This window comes from Acipenser ruthenus, chromosome 45 (genome assembly GCF_902713425.1).
Source record: "Acipenser ruthenus chromosome 45, fAciRut3.2 maternal haplotype, whole genome shotgun sequence".
Classification (NCBI taxonomy): Eukaryota; Metazoa; Chordata; class Actinopteri; order Acipenseriformes; family Acipenseridae; genus Acipenser; species Acipenser ruthenus.
In genome coordinates this window covers 5505224-5530460 of record NC_081233.1, presented here as the reverse complement: position 1 = coordinate 5530460, position 25237 = coordinate 5505224, and the positions used below count along the sequence as shown (strand labels likewise).

The following is a 25237-nucleotide window of genomic DNA, read 5'->3' as shown; positions in this document are numbered from 1 at the left end:
TGGAGTAGTGTGCAAATGTATTAGAACACCCCATTGCTTCTGTATCAGAACACCCCATTGCTTCTGTATTAGAACATCCCATTGCTTCTGTATCAGAACACCCCATTGCTTCTGTATCAGAGCACCCCATTGCTTCTGTATCAGAACACCCCATTGCTTCTGTATCAGAGCACCCCATTGCTTCTGTATCAGAACACCCCATTGCTTCTGTATCAGAACACCCCATTGCTTCTGTATCAGAACACCCCATTGCTTCTGTATCAGAGCATCCCATTGCTTCTGTATCAGAACACCCCATTGCTTCTGTATTGGAACACCCCATTGCTTCTGTATTGGAACACCCCATTGCTTCTGTATCAGAACACCCCATTGCTTCTGTATCAGAGCACCCCATTGCTTCTGTATCAGAACACCCCATTGCTTCTGTATCAGAGCACCCCATTGCTTCTGTATCAGAATACCCCATTGCTTCTGTATCAGAGCACCCCATTGCTTCTGTATCAGAACACCCCATTGCTTCTGTATCAGAGCACCCCATTGCTTCTGTATCAGAGCACCCCATTGCTTCTGTATCAGAACATTCCATTGCTTCTGTATCAGAACACCCCATTGCTTCTGTATGAGCACCCCATTGCTTCTGTATCAGAGCACCCCATTGCTTCTGTATCAGAGCACCCCATTGCTTCTGTATCAGAGCACCCCATTGCTTCTGTATCAGAGCACCCCATTGCTTCTGTATCAGAGCACCCCATTGCTTCTGTATCAGAACACCCCATTGCTTCTGTATCAGAGCACCCCATTGCTTCTGTATCAGAGCACCCCATTGCTTCTGTATCAGAACACCCCATTGCTTCTGTATGAGCACCCCATTGCTTCTGTATCAGAGCACCCCATTGCTTCTGTATCAGAGCACCCCATTGCTTCTGTATCAGAGCACCCCATTGCTTCTGTATCAGAGCACCCCATTGCTTCTGTATCAGAGCACCCCATTGCTTCTGTATCAGAACACCCCATTGCTTCTGTATCAGAACACCCCATTGCTTCTGTATCAGAGCACCCCATTGCTTCTGTATCAGAGCACCCCATTGCTTCTGTATCAGAGCACCCCATTGCTTCTGTATCAGAGCACCCCATTGCTTCTGTATCAGAGCACCCCATTGCTTCTGTATCAGAGCACCCCATTGCTTCTGTATCAGAACACCCCATTGCTTCTGTATCAGAACACCCCATTGCTTCTGTATCCGAACGCCCCATTGCTTCTGTATCAGAACGCCCCATTGCTTCTGTATCAGAGCACCCCATTGCTTCTGTATCAGAACACCCCATTGCTTTTGTAGTTTTGATTTGTTATGCATATGAAATCAAACCACTGGGACTGAATTTGTCAAAATAGGCAAATTAGTGATTGTCTAATTTAACTTTTTAGAAGTTGTTTAAGATGGCTAATTAAAGCACAAATTGGTCTCACCCCCAGAGGTCGGTATATAAAGGATAGAAATGACACACCTTGAGGGTTTCTAATAAATGTGCGCACTGCTGTACAAGTCCCTTATAAATATCTAGACTTTTTATTGATTTGCTACTAGTGTCTTCAATAGCACAAGGTTTCCTTTCGGTACGTCAACTAAACTGTACAGTGCATACAGCGGATGGAGGCTCTAGCTTTGTCACTGAAACTAATAGCACACTTAGTCGCACCCTGACTGTCTCACTCAGCCACGTGGGCTGATGTTAGTCACTCCGCTGTTCCGGCCACAGCTTGGTTTCCTATTCAGGGTGGAGTTGGGGCTCTGAGATCTACAGAGGCGGAGCCTTCTAAATGTTTATCCAAGTATAGTGACGTGTAGCAGAGCACTAGGGATAAACTAAGAGGAACTGAATACTTTCAAAGGCAAATGTTTTGACCAAAAGCCACTGAAACGTTAAACTGTGCTTTAAAAAAGAAACTCATAACCTCCTCTGTAAGACAACTGAAAAAGAATCACGAACTACAGACCAGACGAGATTTACTGAATTTAAAAAAAACAAAAAACTGGACTTAACGATGCAATCCTTTTGTGTTTTAGGCACCGTTTATCTTATCAGTATAAGTAATACCTATTGAAATGTTTGACATGCTTATCCCTGATTTGCGATGTATTGCAATTCTGCAGCTGCTCTCCGAGTGCATTGGGGGATGGAGCGAGAGGGGAGATGGAGAGAGATACGAGGGAGGGAGGGGCTGTTATCTGATGAATGTGTTTGAACTGGTTTACACTGTGACTCTGTCCATGGGCACTGTGTGGTCACTGCAGACAGCTGCTCTATAAAGACATTCCTGTAGCACAGCACTGAGATACTCACAGCAAGCTTCGTATTCACACCACTGGAGATTTAAGCTGAGGGAACACAAAGCCACTTTTTCAGGAACAGTGGCTTAAAACCTGATTCCAGGAGACCGGGAGATCTAGTTTGAGGCAACTTTGCTGTATCAAACCCCAAGTCTCCCCTGGCTTAAAACCTAGTCTCCTGAAACCAAGTTCTAAGTCACAAAGTGTCTTCGTGTTCCCTCAGCTTAAGTTATCACAAGGAGCCAACACAAATAAAAGATTTGTCTTGAAGTTCGACAGCAGTGAGGTGAATCCAGTTCATTAATATGCATCAAGTTATGGGCTGTGGTACTTTACAACCCATTTTTTAAAGGCTAGATTTAGGGCGTTCAAACCCAGGTCTTCAAATCCATTGCCAAACCTCTCGTTATCCCCTGCCGGTTCTGATCATTTCATTTTTGTGTCGATCTGGAGCCTCTTGTTAAACTTCAGCTTACTTCTAATAAACACTGTTAGAATATCTGTCTGTCTGTCTGTCACACCTGCATGTTTACATATTGAGAACACAAGAAGTTATTCCACACATTATGATGAAGTTCACCAGCTAATCTAGATCTTAAATTCCACTTCTCAAAGCATTCCTTGCTGCTTCTTATTCTGTCCTGTTCTGCACATGCTGTTGATCTGCGTCATGTCATCAGATTACTTGCTGACCGCTCTGATTTTGAACGTACAGCCGTGGTGAGGATGTATGTTGCTGACATGCTCTTCAGCACTGGCAATAGTATCCCGGCTGCCCTTTTCTTCTGTTCAAGATGTTTTGGGTCTTCAGTTCACTAAATGTTTCTGAGTTTACCCCTTCAGACATTCTACTTGTTCAGAAGCACAGAAAACCACACGCTGCCTGGACTGGCCACAAGATTGGGGGTTGATTCTTATATTGATACGTCACAGGAAACGCAATCTGATAGTAAAACCTCAAGCTAATTTTAAAGAGAACTGCATTGCAAAGTATTTTTGTGAAAACCTTAGCTTTGTCGCCTCTTTCATCCACGTTAGCCTTTATTCATTACGTAGGTCTCAATGTGCAGTTTTGAAAGAAACGCATGTTATGGCTTCTTTCCTGTCAATAACCAATCAGCTTCCCTATTGACTGACATGCTTTCAGCCAGTAACTTTCACCCAGAAGACACTGCTGAGATGAAATGACTCAGGCAATACAAGTGCTCACAGACAACCCAATAGAAGGGCATAGAAACTGAGTTTCCTGTAACCCAAAGCAGTACCAGATATCACGTTTAAAATGAAAATGTGTGTGCTATACAGGGATGGAAATGTGATTCCTATTGCATAGCAGTTTTACCCATTCCAGATTTTAATAAGAGCTTGATTAGCCACAGTGTATATAGGCAACAAGCTCAGGTGTGTCTTATGTCATGTGTCATAGTAAAACCAGCAGTGGATCAAACTGCTATGCAATGGGAGTCATATTCCATCCCTGGTGCTTTAAAGGTCAAGTATCTTTTAGTAATGAGCACTGCGGAGGGCATTAATGCTATTATAAACCTACAACATGCTTTTGTGTAGACATTTTTCAAATGCGTCTCAAGGTTATATTTTGGACTGGCTAACATTGGCTACCTGTATGCTAGAAATGTGGGTCCTGCTAGCGGCTATAATAATTGAATCCAGCCTTCATGTAATCTATAGAATTGAGTATGTTAAAGCTGCAGTTGATTAAGGCATGTGGGTCTATAGTAACACTCTGGCTGTTTAATTCTTAAGTGGTTTCTCTCTGCATCTGTGGTTTGGAAATGCTCACTGCAATTCCTGTTTCACTAGCGCATGTGATTCTTATCACGGGTAAACAGAGCCATGCAACCAGCAAAACATGAACACAAGCACACCAGCACAGTCTCTCACGCAGACCCTCGTACACCTTTACCACAGGACATCTGCTGGGTCCTTTAGAATTATTTCCATGGCTCCAACACTATACTATAGTTCTGTATAATATATAGTCAAAGAAATATAGCTAACCTTAATGCAGACTGATAGAATCCATCGACAGTACACAGCAGACCCTGGTATTGATGTGATACAGCCATCTCATATTTCTTTGCAACAGATAATTTTTGTCGGGTGGAAATGGCGTAACATTAAGATTAACTGTTTAGTATATATTTTTTTACTGTAGGGTGCTGTGTGAGATACCAGCAGATTCTCACCCCAATCCCTCAGTGGGCTGGATATTAGCTTGCATCATGCTGCACCTACACAATTGTTTATATACTGTACACAATCTTGGGACTGCAGGGTATATAGAGTGAGTTGGGGAAGCATATTAGCGTTGCGCTGCGCACTGAAGCCAATAGATACCAACTGCATTGGAGTATAATATAGTGTGTTTTTAAGTAGTTCTGATTGTATTACACAGTCGTCACTCACTGCTTGCCCTGTCTGTCTGTCTGCAGGTAAACTTCCCTGATGTGGAGAGAGTGGAATGGCTGAACAAGGTGAGCGCTGTATTTATCTTGCATGTCGAATTGGGATGAAACCATTCTTCAGCACAAGCCAGCGCAGTCCAAGGAGGGTCATCCGCGATCACGTCATGTCTTAATTTACAAACCGCAGATCAGACTGCATTCGTGAGATGTGTGTTACAGACGTACTACTGTACAAAACATTTAACAGAGCAATTTAAACACCTTGCAGGTCCACTGAATCCGTGCTGCATCTTCCACCCTATTGGCAGGGTTCAGCTGTTCCTAGTTTTTTGTCCAGCCCCTCCGTGTTATAGTGACACTGTGGTATGCAGTCTGTGGTTGTGAAATTCCAGTACTAGTGTCAGGACTGACTGGACTGCGATGGCCATGCTGCTGCTGAGTGCAGCGCTGTGATCGCTCACACTGAGTTATGGGGGTGCTACAGTCTGACAGCTTGCTGGTCGCTGCTGCCTGCTTGGGACACAAGGCAGGATGCAGAACAGCACAGGGGTGGAGAATTTGCTAACAAATCTTAACGTGATTGTGATACACATGCATCCCTTTCTGTTACTCCCTTTGTGTTTTAAAATACCCTGCTCCTCTCCAGAAAAACAAAACTGAAAATCTTGTGACTACTGACTCAGCATTCAGGCCTCCAGCTCCCTCGCTTGTGAATATTTTAATATCTCCTCATAAAAACAAGTCATTTCAATCAATCAGCCGCCCCAGGGCCTCTTAGCCAAATTGCAGTCATTTAGTTAAAAGCTTCTTTGATTCTCCTCTTAAAAGGTTAACAATATTCAAGGCTGACAGAGCGCCATGCTGTCCATTAGACTAAGAGATCAATCTGCCCCTAATGTGAAGTGTGCTGTGATGAGGCTGAGGGACTGGGAGGGAGGGAAGCAGTGTGGCTCTAGTGGTTAGAGCTGAGGGACTGGGAGGGAGGGAAGCACTGTGGCTCTAGTGGTTAGAGCTGAGGGACTGGGAGGGAGGGAAGCTGGCCTCGTCTGGTATTTAAAGAATGATTATGAATCGGTAATAATGTGTGTTTGTGTGTCCTCAGATTCTGCAGCAGGCCTGGCCCTTCGTAGGGCAGTATCTGGAGAAGCTGCTGGTGGAGTCGATCGCTCCCACTATCCGGGACTCCAACCCACACCTGCAGACCTTCACATTCACCAAGGTCAACCTAGGAGACAAGGTGGGAGCCAGGGACACAGTCCCAGAACGACGTGCACGGGGACACACAGTCCCAGAACGACGTGCACGGGGACACACAGTCCCAGAACGACGTGCACGGGGACACACAGTCCCAGAACGACGTGCACGGGGACACACAGTCCCAGAACGACGTGCACGGGGACACACAGTCCCAGAACGACGTGCACGGGGACGCACAGTCCCAGAACGACGTGCACGGGGACGCACAGTCCCAGAACGACGTGCACGGGGACGCACAGTCCCAGAACGACGTGCACGGGGACACAGTCCCAGAACGACGTGCACGGGGACACACGGTCCCAGAACGACGTGCACGGGGACGCACAGTCCCAGAACGACGTGCACGGGGACGCACGGTCCCAGAACGACGTGCACGGGGACGCACGGTCCAAGAACGACGTGCACGGGGACGCACGGTCCCAGAACGACGTGCACGGGGACGCACGGTCCCAGAACGACGTGCACGGGGACGCACGGTCCCAGAACGACGTGCACGGGGACGCACGGTCCCAGAACGACGTGCACGGGGACACACGGTCCCAGAACGACGTGCACGGGGACACACGGTCCCAGAACGACGTGCACGGGGACACACGGTCCCAGAACGACGTGCACGGGGACACACGGTCCCAGAACGACGTGCACGGGGAAACAACATTGCTACTTGTAATCCTCCAAATGGTTCTTGAATGATCAATACATGCAGTTTATACTGTTGTTACTGTAAGTACGTGGGACACCAGGATGTGCTGCCTGAAATTAATGTGATACACAGTGATTCTAAACAACAACAAGAATGCATGAGTTAAGATGACTGTGATGTTTCAGACTCCAGTCATTTTACCAAAATAGCCCATCATTAATAATCATATGATCTTATTGCACATCATGCAAAGAAGCCTGGGTATTCACAGTAGATTTGGCAACCTCTTCCAATTGTTGCTAAATCAGTCTTGGCTAGCATGTATACAGAGACTGGCTGATCTAGCCAGCATGTATCTATAGCAGAGAAGCACTGAAGAGCAGCTCCTGAACTAACAGTGAAAGCACCTTAACACAGACCTGGCAAGAAACAGCACAGTGTTTGAGTGACTGCAACACGAATGACTCGGAATGATTGCAAACAGCAGGAAAATGTAAGGGGACAGAAAAATAAATAAATAAATAAATTGGAAACTGTTGAATCATGCAGGCTACAGCGGTTCACCACAGCCTGGTGCATGAATGCATGCAGTATTTGGGATCTTGCAAGCCTTCTTGATTGTGTGTGGGTTAATTAACCAGCAAATCAAGGTTATACTGTGTGATTTTTTTTTTTTTTTTTTAAACAAAATTACTTTTTAAAATCCTGTATGGATCTCCTGCAGTTAATGATTGTGTAAGCACATTGATGCAAGCAGGCTGCTCTTGGGAAGTTATTCAGGCTGGTTGCTGTGGCTCTCCTCAGTGCAGTGTGCTCTGTTTGTTAATCAGGCTGGTGTGTGCTGTGGCTGTCAGTGCAGAGTGCTGTCTTTGTTAATCAGGCTGGTGTGTGCTGTGGATCTCAGTGCAGAGTGCTGTCTTTGTTAATCAGGCTGGTGTGTGCTGTGGCTCTCAGTGCAGAGCGCTGTCTTTGTTAATCAGGCTGGTGTGTGCTGTGGCTCTCAGTGCAGTGTTCTCTGTTTGTTAATCAGGCTGGTGTGTGCTGTGGCTCTCCTCAGTGCAGTGTGCTCTGTTTGTTAATCAGGCTGGTGTGTGCTGTGGCTCTCAGTGCAGAGCGCTGTCTTTGTTAATCAGGCTGGTGTGTGCTGTGGCTCTCAGTGCAGTGTTCTCTGTTTGTTAATCAGGCTGGTGTGTGCTGTGGCTCTCCTCAGTGCAGTGTGCTCTGTTTGTTAATCAGGCTGGTGTGTGCTGTGGCTCTCCTCAGTGCAGTGTGCTCTGTTTGTTAATCAGGCTGGTGTGTGCTGTGGCTCTCCTCACTGCAGTGTGGTGTGTTTGTTAATCAGGCTGGTGTGTGCTGTGGCTCTCCTCAGTGCAGTGTGCTCTGTTTGTTAATCAGACTGGTGTGTGCTGTGGCTGTCAGTGCAGAGCGCTGTCTTTGTTAATCAGGCTGGTGTGTGCTGTGGCTCTCCTCACTGCAGTGTGGTGTGTTTGTTAATCAGGCTGGTGTGTGCTGTGGCTCTCCTCACTGCAGTGTGCTCTGTTTGTTAATCAGGCTGGTGTGCTGTGGCTCTCCTCACTGCAGTGTGCTCTGTTTGTTAATCAGGCTGGTGTGTGCTGTGGCTCTCCTCAGTGCAGTGTGGTCTGTTTGTTAATCAGGCTGGTGTGTGCTGTGGCTCTCCTCAGTGCAGTGTGCTCTGTTTGTTAATCAGGCTGGTGTGTGCTGTGGCTCTCAGTGCAGAGCGCTGTCTTTGTTAATCAGGCTGGTGTGTGCTGTGGCTCTCAGTGCAGTGTGGTGTGTTTGTTGATCAGGCTGGTGTGTGCTGTGGCTCTCAGTGCAGAGCGCTGTCTTTGTTAATCAGGCTGGTGTGTGCTGTGGCTCTCCTCAGTGCAGTGTGGTGTGTTTGTTGATCAGGCTGGTGTGTGCTGTGGCTCTCCTCACTGCAGTGTGGTGTGTTTGTTAATCAGGCTGGTGTGTGCTGTGGCTCTCCTCACTGCAGTGTGGTGTGTTTGTTGATCAGGCTGGTGTGTGCTGTGGCTCTCCTCAGTGCAGTGTGCTCTGTTTGTTAATCAGGCTGGTGTGTGCTGTGGCTCTCCTCCGTGCAGTGTGGTGTGTTTGTTAATCAGGCTGGTGTGCTGTGGCTCTCCTCACTGCAGTGTGCTCTGTTTGTTTGGCAGGCTCTCAGAGTGATTGGGATGAAGGCTCACACTGAAATGGACAAAAGGCAGGTTCTGCTGGACTTGTATGTCAGGTAAGCAGGGGTCTGCTGAATCTATTCATGTTTATTGTAGAGATGCACTGTCAAAAACTTTATTATTGAAAAAATATATATAATAGTACATTAACATGAACCCACTAGCGCCACCTAGCAACAGATATGTGTAACAGTTTTCCTTGTATTATTTTTTTTTCCACAGCTATGTCGGGGATGTTGAAATCAACGTGGAGATAAAGAAGTATTTCTGCAAAGCCGGAGTGAAGGGTATCCAGGTAAGATACTGCAGTGAAACCTGCTGAAGAGAATCACTGCTTAACTCAGCCACGTGTTGTAATAGTAAATTGCTATTGCCCATCACTTTGGTATTCACCCAATACAAAACCCAGCACTTTATTAAACCACTGATTAGAATGCTGTCTCCGTCTCTTCTGATGCAATGTTTCCCAAAGTGATATTAAAGGGGTGGAAGTCAGTGTGACTCATGTCTTTGCTATTCACTAGTGTTACAGAATGACTTCATCAAGAGCTTGTTCCCATTGACTTCCATTCCATGCTGGCCAGGTCCTTTCAGAATTGTCTGACTGATTTGAAACCCAGTAGCTACTCTTTACACGGTAGCTGTGTGCTGTATCACGCCTCATTATTGATGTCTCAACGTGTTGCACTGTGTCCATCAGCTGCACGGAATGCTGCGTGTCATTCTGGAGCCCCTGATTGGGGACGTACCACTAGTGGGCGCCATCACGATGTTCTTCATTCAACGACCTGTGAGTCCCTCCTTCTGTGTGTCTGTCTGTAACACCCTGCTCTCTGTGTGTCTGTCTGTGTGCCTGTACCGTACCGATGTCTGTGTGTGGGTGGGTTAACGTTAATGCACTGGACTGTTTTATATATTATATATTTTCAATGGTAACGGTTGTGAGAGCGGTAGATTCCACGGTAGTTCTGGTCACTGTGATGTTCCTGACCCATTTCAAGCTGCTCTTCCAGTCTCTTCAGTTGCTCCTGTGTTCTTGTCTATTCTAGAGGCTGGATATCAACTGGACCGGCATCACAAACCTGCTGGACATCCCCGGGCTCAAGTGAGTGTCCGCCTCAGCCTTGCTGTGGAGTGTCTGGTTACTGATTGCAGTGCCTAGTCTGCTGTATCGCACTGCACTGAGCTTCCTAACTAACTCGGGTTCCTCTGTATGTAACTGTGACCCAGACTGGCTGGCCCGACCTTCCTTCTCATGAGATTGAAATGCTGGTATACTAAGTTTGGGAATGAGAAGGGGCTGTTTGGCCCGTCAAGGCTCATCCCATCCCGACGGACCATGTGCCCTGACTAAGGGGTCTAATTTAGAGGACTTTTGAATGTTCCCTTTTCTAGTCTGAAGAGGTCTTTAAACTGTCCTTGCGGCTCACTGAGTCCTGGGATCAGCCTAGTTCTCTGTACCTTCTCGAGTGCACTAGTGTCTTGTTTATATTACAGTATTGTAACTGGAGTATTATACAGTCTTTCCACACTTTCGGCAACCTAGCATTCACTTTGCCTTTTAAGCAGTTCACCACATTGGCAAATACTTTTAAAGATGAGGTGCTACTTACCTCTGTACTCTAACCTTAGATCATCTCAGCTTCATGCTTCCAAAAGTTCACTCAGACCTTAAAGAACAAATCAATGTGCTGACAGTCAGAAATAGCCCCTCGTATTTGAGTAACGTTTCTGTCTAAACGGCGCCCGCTTGTGTTGTTTCAGCGCCTTCTCCGACACGATGATCATGGATACCATCTCTTCTTTCCTGGTGCTGCCCAACCGGCTCACAGTGCCCCTAGTGGCGGACCTCCACGTTGCACAGCTCCGCTCTCCACTGCCCCGGGTAAGCCACGTGCAGTTCCACTAGCTTCCACTGGGGGCGCCCGCGTCAGAAGAAAGGACATTCCTAGTTTGCATTAATTCAAGAAATATTTCAAACACAACGCGGTAGATAAACAGCTTTACTCCATGTACTAAAATGAAGTGCAGGCAGCACAAGCAAAGCGAGGCCAGTGCTAATACTGCTAACAAGAAAATGGGTTGCGCTCCTTTAACCTACTACGATGCCAAATAGCTTTTATGTGTGTTTTGGATCATTTAGTATTGTACACAGATATTTTTTTAATGAAAATACATTTTTTTTTATTTATATAAAGTGTCCAATTATTTTACCCCTGATTTTTCTCCCCAGTTTAGAATGCCCAATTATGTTCCCTCACCACAGCAATTCTCCACACAGCTCAGGAGATCTGAAGGTTCAGTGGGCGTCCTCCGATCCCACAACCAAGCCATTTCCCTTTTTGTTTAAACCCCAGTTCTGTTCTTATGGATGTGGTCTCGATCCTGGCAGGGTGTCGTCCGGATCCACCTGAAGGAAGCTCAGAACCTCCTCTCCACGGACACCTTGCTGGGGGGGGCGATCAAGGGCAAGTCCGACCCCTACGTGATCCTGAGGGTGGGCACCCAAACCTTCACCAGCAAGACTGTGGACGACAACCTGAACCCCAAGTGGAACGAGATGTACGAGGTGAGAAAGGGGGTCCCAGCCCTCACACATCCAATCAGAACCCTGCAGTGTTTACTGGGGGGGGAGGGGATAGGCGACGAGTCTAACAGAAAGGTGACCTCATCACAAACTGGGAGTGGACAAATCGAGCGTGATCGGGCAGTGGGAAGCTCGGCTGCAATCCATGAACATGTAACAGTGCCCAGCAGTCTTCAAATACAACAAACAAACAGCAAAGTGTTTTGAAACATTCACAGTAAATGTTCAGAGGTGGTGACTTGGGTTAATGCCATCTCTGCACTTCTTTGTACTTTGGTTTAACTTTATACAGAACATTCAGGATTGTATAAAATCCAGTTAAGTCCCCTCTTTCGTTAAGTCCCCTCTATTGAAACAATGCCAGGGTTTTAGTAACAGGAAGCCCATTGGAAGGCCCGGCTCACAGACCCCTCTCTCTCCCCAGGTCATTGTCCATGAGGTCCCGGGGCAGGAGCTGGAGTTGGAGGTGTTTGATAAAGACCCCGACCAGGATGATTTCCTGGGCAGGTGAGCAGCCCCACGCACTGCAGCAACACTAACAGGGCCGTGTCCAGAGATTCGTATATGTTCAGTTGCACAGTTATCCTCACTGCTTATCCGACTGTGATGAGACTCTGCAGTACCATTACTAGCACTAGTTATTGGGAGTATCTGGTTGTGGGGCTGTAGGGAGGGGTCTTTCTGTCTCTCTGTATGTCTCGCTTCCATTGTTACTTGTATCTTCAGAAGTTATTCCACACTCTGTAAATCATTTACTTTACCACGATATTAACACCTCATTTGCTTACCTAGAAATGTAGGTCTTAAATACCACCAATTTTCATTAAACTAGTAATCGCAGTTTCTTATTCTGTACTGCTCTGTACTTGCTGTTGATATAGGTCATGGTCATTAGCGTTTCCTCACTGACGGCTCTGATTTTGATGGGATTGATGTTACTGACAGACTCGTTCTTTAAGAGATTTAGGGCGATATTTTCAAAGCGTTTTCTCCATTTCTTTATTAACTCCAATTTTTTTAAACGAGAAAAAAATCCTGTTAATGTTGCAAAGAGAGAAACAAAACCACATAGCAGTTAGTTAAAGACTGGAGTAAATATGGTCCTTAATCTCAAGCAGTTTGGAGGAGAGGTTTGTGAAGTTACTAAGAGCCGCTTTACACATGACATATTAGCTTATTACAGGTCACAGAAATGAAGATTGTACTGCTAATAAACATCAATGTGCGATCTATTTAACTTTGACAGGGTGACATCTGTAATCCATAACTGTCATTTTAATTGAGAAAACTGCACTTTACTCCTCCCCTGTCTCGCAGACTGAAGATGGACCTGGGGTGTGTCAAAAAGGCACGAGTCCTTGATCAGGTAAGACTCTGTCTAAAGGTTCAACTCTGCAGTGATCAGGGGGGGCAGTGAAATCAACTCTAAAGCTTAGAAAGCGAAGGGAAGTAGATCAAGGAATAACGCTATCGAATGGAATATGGAATTCTCCCAGTGTAGGAAATCATGGAGCTGGCAAAGCATGGGGCACATGAAAACAGTTCCACAAATGATTTTTAAGAACGTGGCTATGAAATATTCTTGTTTTGATGCATCCGTCTTCTCTTCCTCTCTCACAGTGGATGCCGCTCAAGGACGTGGAGAAGGGGAGAGTTCACCTGCGCCTAGAGTGGCTTTCTCTGCTCTCTACCACCTCCAAACTGGAGCAGGTGAGCCAGACAGCGCCCCCTGCTGAAACAACAGCACCTTGCATCCTTGCAAGGCAGTGTAGAGGAGTTACTCATGAAACCGGTTGGATACAAGGACACACATGCAATGGATACTGGTTAAGCAGAGAGCATTTATAAGAGGACAGACCTCTAGGTGGGGCTGTGTAATCAGTGGGTGCAGCAGGATGCATGCTTGGGTCCTTGCTGTTTCCAAGCTACGTTAATGACTTGGAGGGATAATTAGCAAGCTATTAGTAAAATTAGTAAAATATGCAGACGACACAAAGCTTGGGGGAAGGGCCGACTCGTTTTCAGCCACCCAGCAAATCCAAAAGGAACTGGACCACATACAGAACTAGGCAGAAACACAGCAAATGAAACTCAACGTTTACAAATGAAACGTGTTTCACACCAGTCCCAACACTTATCAAATACCAAGTGACTGGTATAGAATAGGGATGTAACACCGTGAAGACTTAACTACAAAGTAAAAAAAAAAAAAACGTACAACCAAAGCATATACTGAAATTAGGGCTGTCACTCGATTCAAATTTTTGATCAGTTAATTTATGGGCATTAGTTGATTAACCGGTAGATTCATCCATACACATTTTTAATAAAGGTTATTATTGTTATTATTATTTTTTTAATATAACGGTCTTATAGCGCATGTCCTGTATGTAATACTAAAAAATCAATAGACAATAAAAATATGAGTTTGGTGAAATTTGTCACGTGACCGATTCTACGTCTAGCATATTATTCAACGTTTAACCACTTCTTTGGAGTGTAAATGTTTAAAATTCCCATCCCTAGTATAGAAGTAGAACAGGGCCACCCAGAGAAAGACCTTGGTGTTGTGATAGACTCCTCTGCAACCAGTGTGGGGAAGCAACTAAAAATGCAAACTGAATGCTGGGGTATATAGTCAGACTGCAGAGTACAAATCAGTTGAGGTTGAATAACGTGCTGATGACAGGTCTTAATAAAGTCTCTTGAACCACCACAACCAGTTAAAAACCAGTACAACAGCTGCTCTTTCCAGTGTAAAGCAGTGCTGGGATTCACAGCAGGGTTGAGGTCTGATTCCTGTGTGTTTTGCCTCTGTTGCAGTCTGATTCCTGTGTGTTTTGTCTCTGCAGGTGCTTCAGCAGAACAGTATCCTCAGCACCAAGATCAGCGAGCCGCCCTCGGCAGCCATCCTGGCTGTGTACCTGGACCGAGCACAGGAGCTTCCTGTGAGTGCCAGCACCACTTCCTGTCTGTTTATGTTACTTCCTGTCTATGTCTAGCACTTCCTGTCTCGATTTCAGTTGTTAAACAGATGGTGGGCCTGTTTTTGTTGTGCGTTTTGCATCTAGAGAAGCGCTCGTCCGATTGGGATGACACTTGCTACAGCTCTTCTTTATCACAGGTTATTGAGGGGGTCAGAATGTGCGGTGTAGGGTGTCTGTCTGTCTATTGTCACACCTGCACTGTTACAGATATCTAGAGAACATACTCAGGGTTGGGCTCAGTTCCGTTCCAATTCCCAATTGATATTTCAGAGCCATAATAATCAAACTGCTTTCATTTGAATTGAAGCCAATTTAACTGACTGACAAACAGTGACTTCAATTGAAGTAATTTGTTGCCACTGTGAGAAGCTTGTTTTAACAGAATACTGCTGTTTGCAGTTTTGATCAGCAATGTGTTGGAATAGATTGAAAGGGAATTGGAATTGGGAATTGTGTTTTGATCTGAAATCCACTTTTACATGATGAAGGTGTTCACGAAAGCTTGTACGTTTTCAATAAAAAAACATTCAATGTGTCAATTCAATAAAACTTCAGCATCTTTTCTTCAGTGTTCAGTGATGTCCTTTCCTGTGTTTCAGATGAAGAAGGGGAACAAGGACCCCAGCCCCGTGGTGCTGCTGTCAGTGCAGGACACGACCAGGGAGAGCCGGGTAAGGGACTGGGCTCACGAGCCAATCCAGCCCTCCATGTGTCACGGGGGCGTTCAGTCGCACTCTAATAAATGACAAGGGCTTAAACTAGATCCATGTACTCTAGCGCCTTATAACCCTCGTGCCTGCACTGTGACTGTGCAGATACAATCACACTGACATCTTTATCAAGCCCTTCATCACAGAGCGCTTTGCATCAGAACAAATATCCATGAATGTCACACTTCCATCTTGCTGAGGATATTGTTTGTGTTGCTGATTGTATCAGACTCTGGACAGATAGTCTGTATAGATAGAGCTGCTTCTTTCATGAAAACCATGAATTACTAAAGGGCCCTTCTACAATAAACACTACTACTTGTACAACCTACTGTCAACATGCCTGGCTAGCTGTGAATGAACCAATTCAGTAAATTATCCATGATAGATGGAGGGAGCGCTGTATCACACATGATAGATTGAGGGAGCACTGTATCACACATGATAGATTGAGGGAGCACTGTATCACACATGATAGATTGAGGGAGCACTGTATCACACATGATAGATTGAGGGAGCACTGTATCACACATGTATACATGGAACAGTTATTCAAGGACTTGCTTTTGCAAAATACCGCAAGCTATTCACAATACTACAATCCGGGGGAAGAGGACAGCCTCTGCCTGTGTTAAACGTTCGTGCAAACAGTGGCTATGGGTCGTGGAGATAAACGCTTTCGTCTTACTGATGGCTCTGATTTTGAATGTGCAGCCAATGCTTGTGAAGTGCTGTATCTTCTGCTAATGCCCCTCCCCTCTGCTCCTCTCCTCAGACCTGCTATGGCACCAATAACCCCGTGTGGGAGGATGCCTTCCACTTCTTCATCCAGAACCCCCATACCCAGGACCTGGACATCCAGGTGAAGGACGACTCCCGGCAGCTCTCCCTGGGCTCGCTGTCCCTGCCCCTGGGCCGCCTGCTCAACAGCCAGGACCTCACACTGGACCAGTGGTTCCAGCTGGAAAACTCCGGGCTGGCCAGCCGCATCTACATGAAGGCTGTGCTGAGGGTGAGGAGCAGTTTTGACATCGATACAGGGGCTCAGATACCGAGGATGGGGCTGTATTGAGATCGTTGTAATAGTACCCGAAACAGAGCAACAAAATGATTTGAAAATGAAAAGTTTTGCTACCCGTACATAGTCTTGTTTAGATTCACTTTGTGTGTCATTTTTTGTTTCACATCTTTAGTGACTTTTTAGAAGTTTAAAGCATCTCCCAAAAGAGCTCTCAAACGTGTCTTCTCTCCACAGCTGCTCCACCGGAGTGTAATCATGAATCTGTTGCAGGGGAGCAGGTTAATGGTTACGCTCTGGTGAAACGTTTGGGAGCTCTGTAGAGGCCGCAGGACTGCTTAACACTTTTAAAAAGCACCAGGATGTGACGACTGAAAATGATATACCAAGTGAATCTAAACAAGAATACATTACTTAATGTAACTGTGATATTTCACCTCTATACTGAAACTTGTCATTAGCTAGACAGGTTATTCAGTTCAATACTGAATACTTGAATTGGTGCAATGTGGCCTGTGGCACTCCATCTATCCAAACTGAATCACCCTGTTTAGTTGTTTCTCTGGTGTTCATTGTATTTCTGTCTCTCAGATCTTGTTCCTGGACGGTGTCCCCCCCAAGTCTCCCCTGAACTCCTCTCTCTCAGTGCCGCTCCCACAGGGGGGAGAGGGAGTGGTGACAGAGGAGAGAGCCCCCGAGGGGACCAGCGTAGACCCGCCTCCCCGCGTGCCCCGCCCTGAATACAGCTCTGCGGATGACAGCTTCGCTACAGAGGTGAGGAGAGGGAGAGGGAGAGAGGGTATCTCTTAGGACATTTACTTTAATATTGGAGCAAACACTATAGGAATGTATTTGGCTGCAAAAATGACCATGCATGTTCGTATAACAGACTATCGAAATGATATCATGCAATGGAAACCAATGCATAAATGACATCCGAAGTAAATCTGACACATTCTACTGCGCAATTCGATGAGGCACCAGGGTTATTTTACACCTGAGAGATTCTTGTAATGTGTTCCGTTATAAATTATACTTCCAGGGGGCTCCCGAATGGCGCATCCGGTAAAGGCACTCCGCGTGGAGTGCAGGATGCGCTCTATAGCCTGGATGTCGCCAGGCTATAGGGCGAGTCCAGGCTATTCCACAGCCGACCGTGGACAGGAGCTCCCAGGGGGCGGCGCACAATTGGCCGGGCGCTGCATTTTGAATTAGCATTATATTTGAACATGCTAACCCATGCTTGTCCAGGCACTCATTTATTGTATGTGCACCAGCAAAGTGAGGAGACACTTTTGATTAAGAAAAAAATAAAAGTGCAAAAGAGTTTAGTTTCCCCTTTTAGTAGTATGCTGTGGTTAGGAATCCTATAATGAGAGTCCATGCAGCGTCCTCAATATTACAGTGAAGAGTGTGTGAATGTAAACAGCATGTATAATGGTTACTGTTAAGGTCGTTCACCACTACTCAAGATCCACCCACAAGGCTTTAAACACAATTATAAATATGGTCCTTTATCCGTTTTACTATCCCAGTTACAATGCCATGCACTTATAGAACTGTAAACCGGGGAGTAAGTTAAATTCAAACCTAGATTTATATAGCGCCCCCTATAGATTTGTATGTCTCAGGGGCGCTTTACATCATCCTAGAACAGCCCTATAAAATAACAAGGTTTTAATCTTAGATTTGAACATGGATACGGAGGAGATGCCTCTGCTATCCCAGCTCTGATAAGTTGCAATGAAGTTAAATCATTATTTAGGACAATCTTGATATATTGTGATCATTTAAAGCGAATGGGCTTCTAGCTAACCCTTGGCACATGCATGAACCCGAAGCGTATACATTACCTTTATACAGTCCTGTCTATGGTCAAGGTCACAGTCCTCCAGTCATGCAGTACTGCTCTCTCTCCTCTAGGGGGTGCTGCATATCCACCTGCTGGAAGCTCAGAACCTCATTGCCAAGGATAACTTCTTAAAGGGGATGGTTAAAGGGAAGAGCGACCCGTACGTGGTGACCCGGGCCGGTGGTGTGACTTTCCGTAGTCATGTGATCAAGGAGAACCTCAACCCTCGCTGGAGTGAGCTGTACGAGGTGAGAGAGTGAGAGCGGAGAGAGCCTGCACACTGCATACAAAACACTGCACACTGCATACAAAACACTGCACACTGCATACAAAACACTGCACACTGCATACAAAACACTGCACACTGCATACAAAACACTGCATACAAAACACTGCACACAGCACACTGCATACAAAACACAGCACACAATATACAAAACACAGCACACAATATACAAAACACTGCACACAGCATACTGCATACAAAACACTGCACACTGCATACAAAACACTGCACACTGAATACAAAACACAGCACAGCATACAAAACACAGCATACAAAACACAGCATACTGCATACAAAACACTGCATACAGCACACTGTATACAAAACACTGTACACTGCACACTGAATACAAAACACAGCATACAAAACACTGCATACAGCACACTGTATACAAAACACTGCACACTGCATGCAAAACACTGCACACTGCATGCAGAACACTGCACACTGCATGCAAAACACTGCACACAGCTAATCTCACTTGTTACATTTCGAATCTCAAAGTTCAGGAGCTGCTCTTCTTTCTACGGCAAGCCAAATTGTCATTTCGAGATCTGTAAATGTCATTTGAGACACATCTTTAAATATTTCAAGATATCTCTGAATCATTTACAGATATATCTCAGTGAATTGCAGATATCTTTGATCTAACTATGGGTAATTTTGAAATCAGGTAAAGATATCTAAAATGAATTTACAAATATCTTGAAATTATTTTGAGGTCTCCCTAATTTGTCAATTATTCTAATCAGGCAAGCCAAATTGTCATTAAGAGATGTGTTAAAATACATTATATTTAATACATTATCTCTGCTTAATTTAAAGATAGCAGTAATACATTTTAGGCTTTCTGTTCATTTAGATATATCTAAAATAAATTAAGATATCTCAAAATAGTATCTTGTTCATTTAGAGAGATGTCATTTTGGGTGATCTAGGCTAGGTTTACAGGCACCGAAAACTGAAGAGCAGCTCCTGAACTCAGCACAGTTATTTATACTATTATATCAAACATTAAAACACAAACAAACTGAAACACGGAGTACACACAGCTAACCAGTAGTGGATTGAGTCTTCTGGTTCTGATTGGTGGTTCCCTTACAGGTGATCATGACAGAGGTGCAGGGACAGGAAGTGGAGTTTGAGCTGTTTGACAAGGATGTGGATGCGGATGACTTCCTGGGGAGGCGAGTGAAACTGAACTGTAACTGACTTGTAACCTCACTCACTGTGCAACCCTGTTAACTGAACAGCTCTCATTTCTGTACCTCTGTCATTTTATATCAAGGTTACACATTAATGACTCTCAGTTGCCACAGTTGCACAATTACAGTGGCACACCCTCTAGTGGTCATTTCAGAAAATCAATTCGCCAGAAAATCATTTTTTAATTGGGAGTCTTTTCAGAAGCAGTGGATGGACGTTGGTAAGGTAAAAAATTATCAAAGCAGAAACAGAAAACTGAATCAAAAACAAAAAAGGTATAAATCAGACAAAGAATTAAATATTTTAAAAATGTAGATATTAATGATCCCTTTTGGTTAATAATTGTTGGTGTTTTTTTTGTATGTTCAGGTTAAAGATTGGCCTGAGAGAGATCATTACCAACCAGTACACTGATGAGGTAGGCTGCTGCTGTGTCAGATGAGGAGTGGGGAGGCAGGGAGGTGTTTTAACAGCACTGTCTGTGGGTCTCCCCTTGTGAAGGCACGGCCGTGTGGTGAAGGGGGAGTCACACAGACAGGGGAGCGCAGGAGTCCCTGAGGGTCTCCCCTGGTGAAGGCATGGCCGTGTGGTGAAGGGGGAGTCACACAGGCAGGGGAGCGCAGGGGTCCCTGAGGGTCTCCCCTGGTGAAGGCACGGCCGTGTGGTGAAGGGGGAGTCACACAGGCAGGAGAGCGCAGGAGTCCCTGAGGGTCTCCCCAGGTGAAGGCACGGCCACGTGGTGCAGGGGGAGTCACACAGTCAGGGGAGCGCAGGGGTCCCTGAGGGTCTCCGCTGGTGAAGGCACGGCCGCGTGGTGTGCAGGGGGAGTAACAGAGGCAGGGGAGTGCAGGTTCCTGGCTGTGCCATGTTGCCAGTCTTCACTGGGAATTCCACAGGGAGCGTTGTCTCTAACTCTGTTAGGGAGCAAAACTGGGGGGGGGGGAAACTCTCCTGAAGCAAGGAGAATGTGGGGGTGTGTGGAGGATGTGTACCTCAGTGTCCAGCTCTCTCAGTCCAGCCTGTTTGTTGTTGTGTTGCAGTGGTTCACCCTGTCTGATGTGAAGTCCGGTCAAATTCACCTGATTCTGGAGTGGCTGCCAAGAGTGGCTGACCCTAGCAATCTACAGCAGGTAAGAGTGGCTGCCCTAGCAATCTACAGCAGGTAAGAGTGGCTGCCCTAGCAATCTACAGCAGGTAAGAGTGGCTGACCCTAGCAATCTGCAGCAGGTAAGCAGAGGACACTGCATTGGGGTTCTGGCTTACTCTACTAATGACCATGATGACCGAACAGGGCAGTGGGTAGTTTATGTCCACTCCATGGTATTGTGTTGATAATACATACTTTATCACTGAACAAGAAAACACTACGATTGCATCACTACTGAAGATTGAGTAGCTCTGTCTCTCTCTCTCTCTCTCTCTCTCTCTCTCTCTCTCTCTCTCTGTTTCCAGGTCCTGCACACAAACATGCTGGTTTCCTACCAGAACAAAGTCCATCCCTCTGCTGCCATTCTGTCTGTCTATGTGGACCGTGCTCATGCACTTCCTGTGAGTATAAGGCTACTTCCTGCTTAAATAATAGGTGCAGCGTGTTGCACGGGGGACAGGTCAATGGTTACACTCCGGTGTACCGGCTGTAGAGAGAAGACATGTTCTACAGCAGTAACCGTGGTTTTTTTGACCAATCAGTTGAACTGGAAAATGAATCAATCATCAGAAGAGCCATAGAAACGTGTTAAATGGAGGTCCCATATATATTCCAATATTTAGATAGTAATACAAACCTGTGTGTGTGTGTGTGTTTTTAAGTCTACCTTCTCTTCTTGTTTTACCCAGTTGAAGAAAAACCTGAAAGAGCCCAAGGCAGGAGCAGAGCTGTCTCTGGGAGGGGTAGTTCACAGAACCAAGGTCAGTCCTGCCAGCACCGTGGGATTATAGTGTGGCAATGCAGTGAAAACTGCTTAATACAATTACTGCTTAATTCAATCAACAGCATATTCTAACCAAAACTTGCATCCCCTTTGCTGTTCCCCCAATACACAGTATTATTGAATCAGCTGCTTTGTGTGATCAAAATGAAGGTGTACAAACATGATCACATTTGTTTTCATTGTTTGGTATTATAGTGTTGCAGCACGATACAAATGGTTAACCTGAGTCGAAGTGAACGTTGTTATTAAATAAAGACTTTGATTTCAGTCTGGAGTATTGCTTCACCGCCCTCTCCTCTTCTCAGGTGTGTGAGATCTCTACTGCCCCCGTGTGGGAGGAGGCCTTCACTTTCCTGGTCAAGAACCCCTACGAGGACATGCTGCTGGTCAAGGTGAGACACTGAGCCGCAGTCACACAGATTACTGTCTCCTCTCCTGACATGGCAGAGGCTTCTGATTACTGTCTCCTCTCCTCCTGACATAGCAAATAATCAAACAAACCCTGCTTTAAACATATTCAGAGGCAAAAATGACCACGTAGTCATAAAACAGAATTTATAAATGACTATCAAAAAGATATCACAATAAAGAAACTACTGTAATAACATAAATGAGGTCTGATACATAAACTAATATATCTATAAAACTGCTTGCGCAACTGAAACTTGGTTAGGACATTCTTTAGCACCAGTTATTGCTAGTGACAGAATGTAAGAGAATTGAAACAGATACCTGTGTGCCTGCCTTAACGCATGTCAAAAAACTTTTTTTTTTTAATGCTTAAACAAGATGGATTTTACCTTTCATTGATAATGTGTTCTATGTGCTGTGCTGCCAGAGGTTTGAAGCTAACACAGCCCTGTCCCTCCAGCTCTCTCACTCCTGGGGTCTGCCTCTGGGCTCCTTGGTCGTCTCAATGAAGGAGGTTCTGGCCGGAACGGACCTCACTGTTGACCGCTGGTTCCAGCTGGACGGAGCCGGACCCGAGAGTCAAATCCTGCTGCGCGCCACACTCCGGGTGAGCCACAGGGGCAACAGAGATACAGGGGGCCACAGGAATGGGAAAGCGTTGAAAGCGTGGCAAAAGAAATGCCCCACACTGTATCTAGAGAAGCGCTTCTCCAGTCATGAGGACGCTTGTTATTCAGATCCAGGGTGTATGGAGGTAGCCGGTTTGTCTGCCTTTCTGTCCTTCCAGATGTCGCACACAATTTATAAAATGCCTACTTGGAGAATTGCTTATCCAGTTGTGATGAAACTTGAAAAGGCTTCAGTAGCACAGATTTTGTATTGCAATCCGGGGGTGGGGGATATGAAGATATGTCTCTGTGCACTACTCCATGTCAAATTACATTTTAGCATTGCAGTATTTCTAAATAGATTGAATTGACTTCATTTTGTAAGACAGTTTTATTCTTAAAATTACTAATATTAATACCCAGGCTGGTCTGTTTGCTGTGCTCAGATTCTGGTGCCCAAGTCAACAGATTGCGCAGTGCGAGAGGGGGGACCTGAATTTAGGACAGCACTAGTTGCAGACAGCACCACCCCTGGAGAGAGCATGGAACTGCAGGAGGAGCCCATCCCCGTCAATATCTCTAGCAAGGAGGAGTCTGGGACCAGTCAAGACCTGAGGCACAGACAGGTGTCTGCACAGAGGTGACTGCACACACTGACACACCAACACACACAAATGTGGTTCTTGGAACTTCGCTCTCCTGTTGTGTTTATTTGGCTATATGATGTGCTGATAAGCTTTGCATTGAACACATAGAGTATTTTATATAAATATGCTGAATAATGTGATATATAGTTTAAATAACAGTAATTAAACAGTATAGCTAATCTTAATGTGGCTTCAATCTGATATAAACTAACAGTCTGTAGTTTTTGTTTCATAATCTTGTTCATTTATTTTTCCAGTGCGAGTGAGCAGGTGGCGTCCCCTCTGGGTCAGGTGCGATTAACCCTTTACTACCAGTCCCAGGAGAAGAGGCTGCTGGTGACGGTGCACTCCTGCAGGTGGGCAGTCTTTTCAGTGGAAGCAATGTCAATTGGGGGCTAGGGAGCGCAGACAGGAGGCTAATTCATTATCCTCAGTGCAGCCCAAAAATGTTGATGGTCTGCCTGTCCGTGTGTCTGTCTGCAGGAAGCTGAAGGCCTGCTCAAAAGATGGCTCTGACCCCTACGTGTCTCTGATCCTGCTGCCGGACAAGAACCGACTGACCAAGAGGAAGACTGCGGTCAAGAAGAGGTCCCTGAACCCAGACTACAATGACAAGTGAGTGAGGGGGGCAGGGGAGAGGGGGAGGTCAAAGACACGGAGAAAGGCTTCAAGCCAAAATATTTACAAAGTTTCTTTTAGTGTCATGTTAGATTTCGGAAATGTCACATTTTTAAATTTGTCAGTTTTTCGTTTATATGGGAAAACTGCAAAGCAGTATGGAATTCAATATGTCAATGTAACATTGTTCAGCAGTTTCATTCGATTTTTATGAAGCAAAATGTGTTAATCCTAAAGGCTGATGCAAAACGTTCAATGGTAGAGCACATGTGCACACAGTGGCTGTATCGCTGCTGGGCTGCGATGTGGGTCTCTGTTAGTAACCCATGTTGTTCTGTGTGTGCGTGTGTGTGTGTGTGTGCGTGTGTGTGTGCGTGTGGCTGCTGCTGGCAGGTTTGAGTTCGACATGGGGCTGGAGGAGGTTCAGAAGAGGGGGCTGGAGGTCTCTGTGAAGAACAGCGTCTCCTTCATGTCACGAGAGAGGGAGCTCATCGGGAAGGTAGGCTGACAGTCTCTTACTCTGTGTGGGAAACCCAGCCGTCTTCAATGGCAATGCAGCAGCAGCACTACATTGGCAAAGGTTCTGTACTGAGGGGCTATAGTGACACAAGGGCTGGTAAAAGAAATGAGACTGGACCAATGGTATGAACAAACCAACACACTGCCTGGTAATCCATTTCAGTACCAGATAGACAGTGTGCTGTAGTCAAGGCAAACTCTGCAATATTCCCATTTGCCTTTGCTGGCATTGCTAACAGGATGCCAGTGAGATTTTTCAAAGATTTCTGCAAATAAGTTTTTTAGTAAATATTTTGAATGCAGAAGTATAAGATATGGAACAGTAAATCTATATAACAAAGGGTTGCTATAAGCACCTCAATGTAAAGGAAGGCTGCGTGTGTGTTTTCCACTGTGCTGCAGTGCTAATGAACACTTGATTTTGTCAAAAATGGCTGTTCTAATGAATGAGTTATAACAGCTTTTTCCTTTTCCTCTGAAGTGACATGTACATTTTTATTATTGTCTGTCCAAATGAATAGGGCACTTCCAGCACAGCTTAATAAGAGCTAGTGGACAATTCAGCTCATCTCTGGTTCAATCGACACGTGCTTGTGTCTTGGTCTTGTGATACTGACCGCAGCTCCTGTTTGTTTTTTTCAGGTCCTGATTGACCTGTCGCAGGTTGATTTGGTCTCTGGGGTCGGTAAATGGTCAGTACAAAGAGCGCGCGCGTGTGTGTGGAGGGGAGGGGAGGGGAGGGGAGGGGGAGGGGGGATTCCCAGAAGTAAAGCTGAAAGTTACACACTTAAGAATCATTCCCAGACAATGAATACAATGTTTGTTCCGGACACTACTATCCTGTTAATACTATATTATACGAAGAGCTCTCTCTTATACAACCCAGGCACTGTCTAGTTACAGCAACTTTCTGTAAATTAGGAATGCACAGCACCCACTACGGGCTCTCTCCTCTCACTCTCCTCTCTCTTTCTCTCATGCTCTCTCCTCTCACGCTCTCTCTCATGCT

At 45.6% G+C, this 25237-nt stretch overlaps 1 protein-coding gene across 1 annotated transcript in view; it reads left to right on the top strand.

The window, feature by feature from the left end:
• Positions 1 to 25237, top strand: part of LOC117401053 (extended synaptotagmin-1-like) — a 34928-nt gene that overhangs the window by 6452 nt on the left and 3239 nt on the right. The window contains exons 2-29 of the mRNA XM_059013241.1: positions 4784 to 4825; positions 5859 to 5993; positions 8831 to 8904; positions 9071 to 9143; positions 9549 to 9638; positions 9898 to 9953; positions 10613 to 10733; positions 11241 to 11417; positions 11860 to 11942; positions 12753 to 12801; positions 13056 to 13145; positions 14288 to 14383; positions 15022 to 15093; positions 15908 to 16144; positions 16742 to 16924; positions 18074 to 18250; positions 19393 to 19475; positions 19864 to 19912; positions 20535 to 20624; positions 20947 to 21042; positions 21331 to 21402; positions 21731 to 21817; positions 22297 to 22443; positions 22891 to 23084; positions 23349 to 23447; positions 23575 to 23706; positions 24103 to 24208; positions 24871 to 24920. Coding sequence (XP_058869224.1) covers positions 4784 to 4825; positions 5859 to 5993; positions 8831 to 8904; positions 9071 to 9143; positions 9549 to 9638; positions 9898 to 9953; positions 10613 to 10733; positions 11241 to 11417; positions 11860 to 11942; positions 12753 to 12801; positions 13056 to 13145; positions 14288 to 14383; positions 15022 to 15093; positions 15908 to 16144; positions 16742 to 16924; positions 18074 to 18250; positions 19393 to 19475; positions 19864 to 19912; positions 20535 to 20624; positions 20947 to 21042; positions 21331 to 21402; positions 21731 to 21817; positions 22297 to 22443; positions 22891 to 23084; positions 23349 to 23447; positions 23575 to 23706; positions 24103 to 24208; positions 24871 to 24920 — 2960 coding nt within the window. The remainder of the gene's footprint in view (positions 1 to 4783; positions 4826 to 5858; positions 5994 to 8830; positions 8905 to 9070; positions 9144 to 9548; positions 9639 to 9897; positions 9954 to 10612; positions 10734 to 11240; positions 11418 to 11859; positions 11943 to 12752; positions 12802 to 13055; positions 13146 to 14287; positions 14384 to 15021; positions 15094 to 15907; positions 16145 to 16741; positions 16925 to 18073; positions 18251 to 19392; positions 19476 to 19863; positions 19913 to 20534; positions 20625 to 20946; positions 21043 to 21330; positions 21403 to 21730; positions 21818 to 22296; positions 22444 to 22890; positions 23085 to 23348; positions 23448 to 23574; positions 23707 to 24102; positions 24209 to 24870; positions 24921 to 25237) is intronic.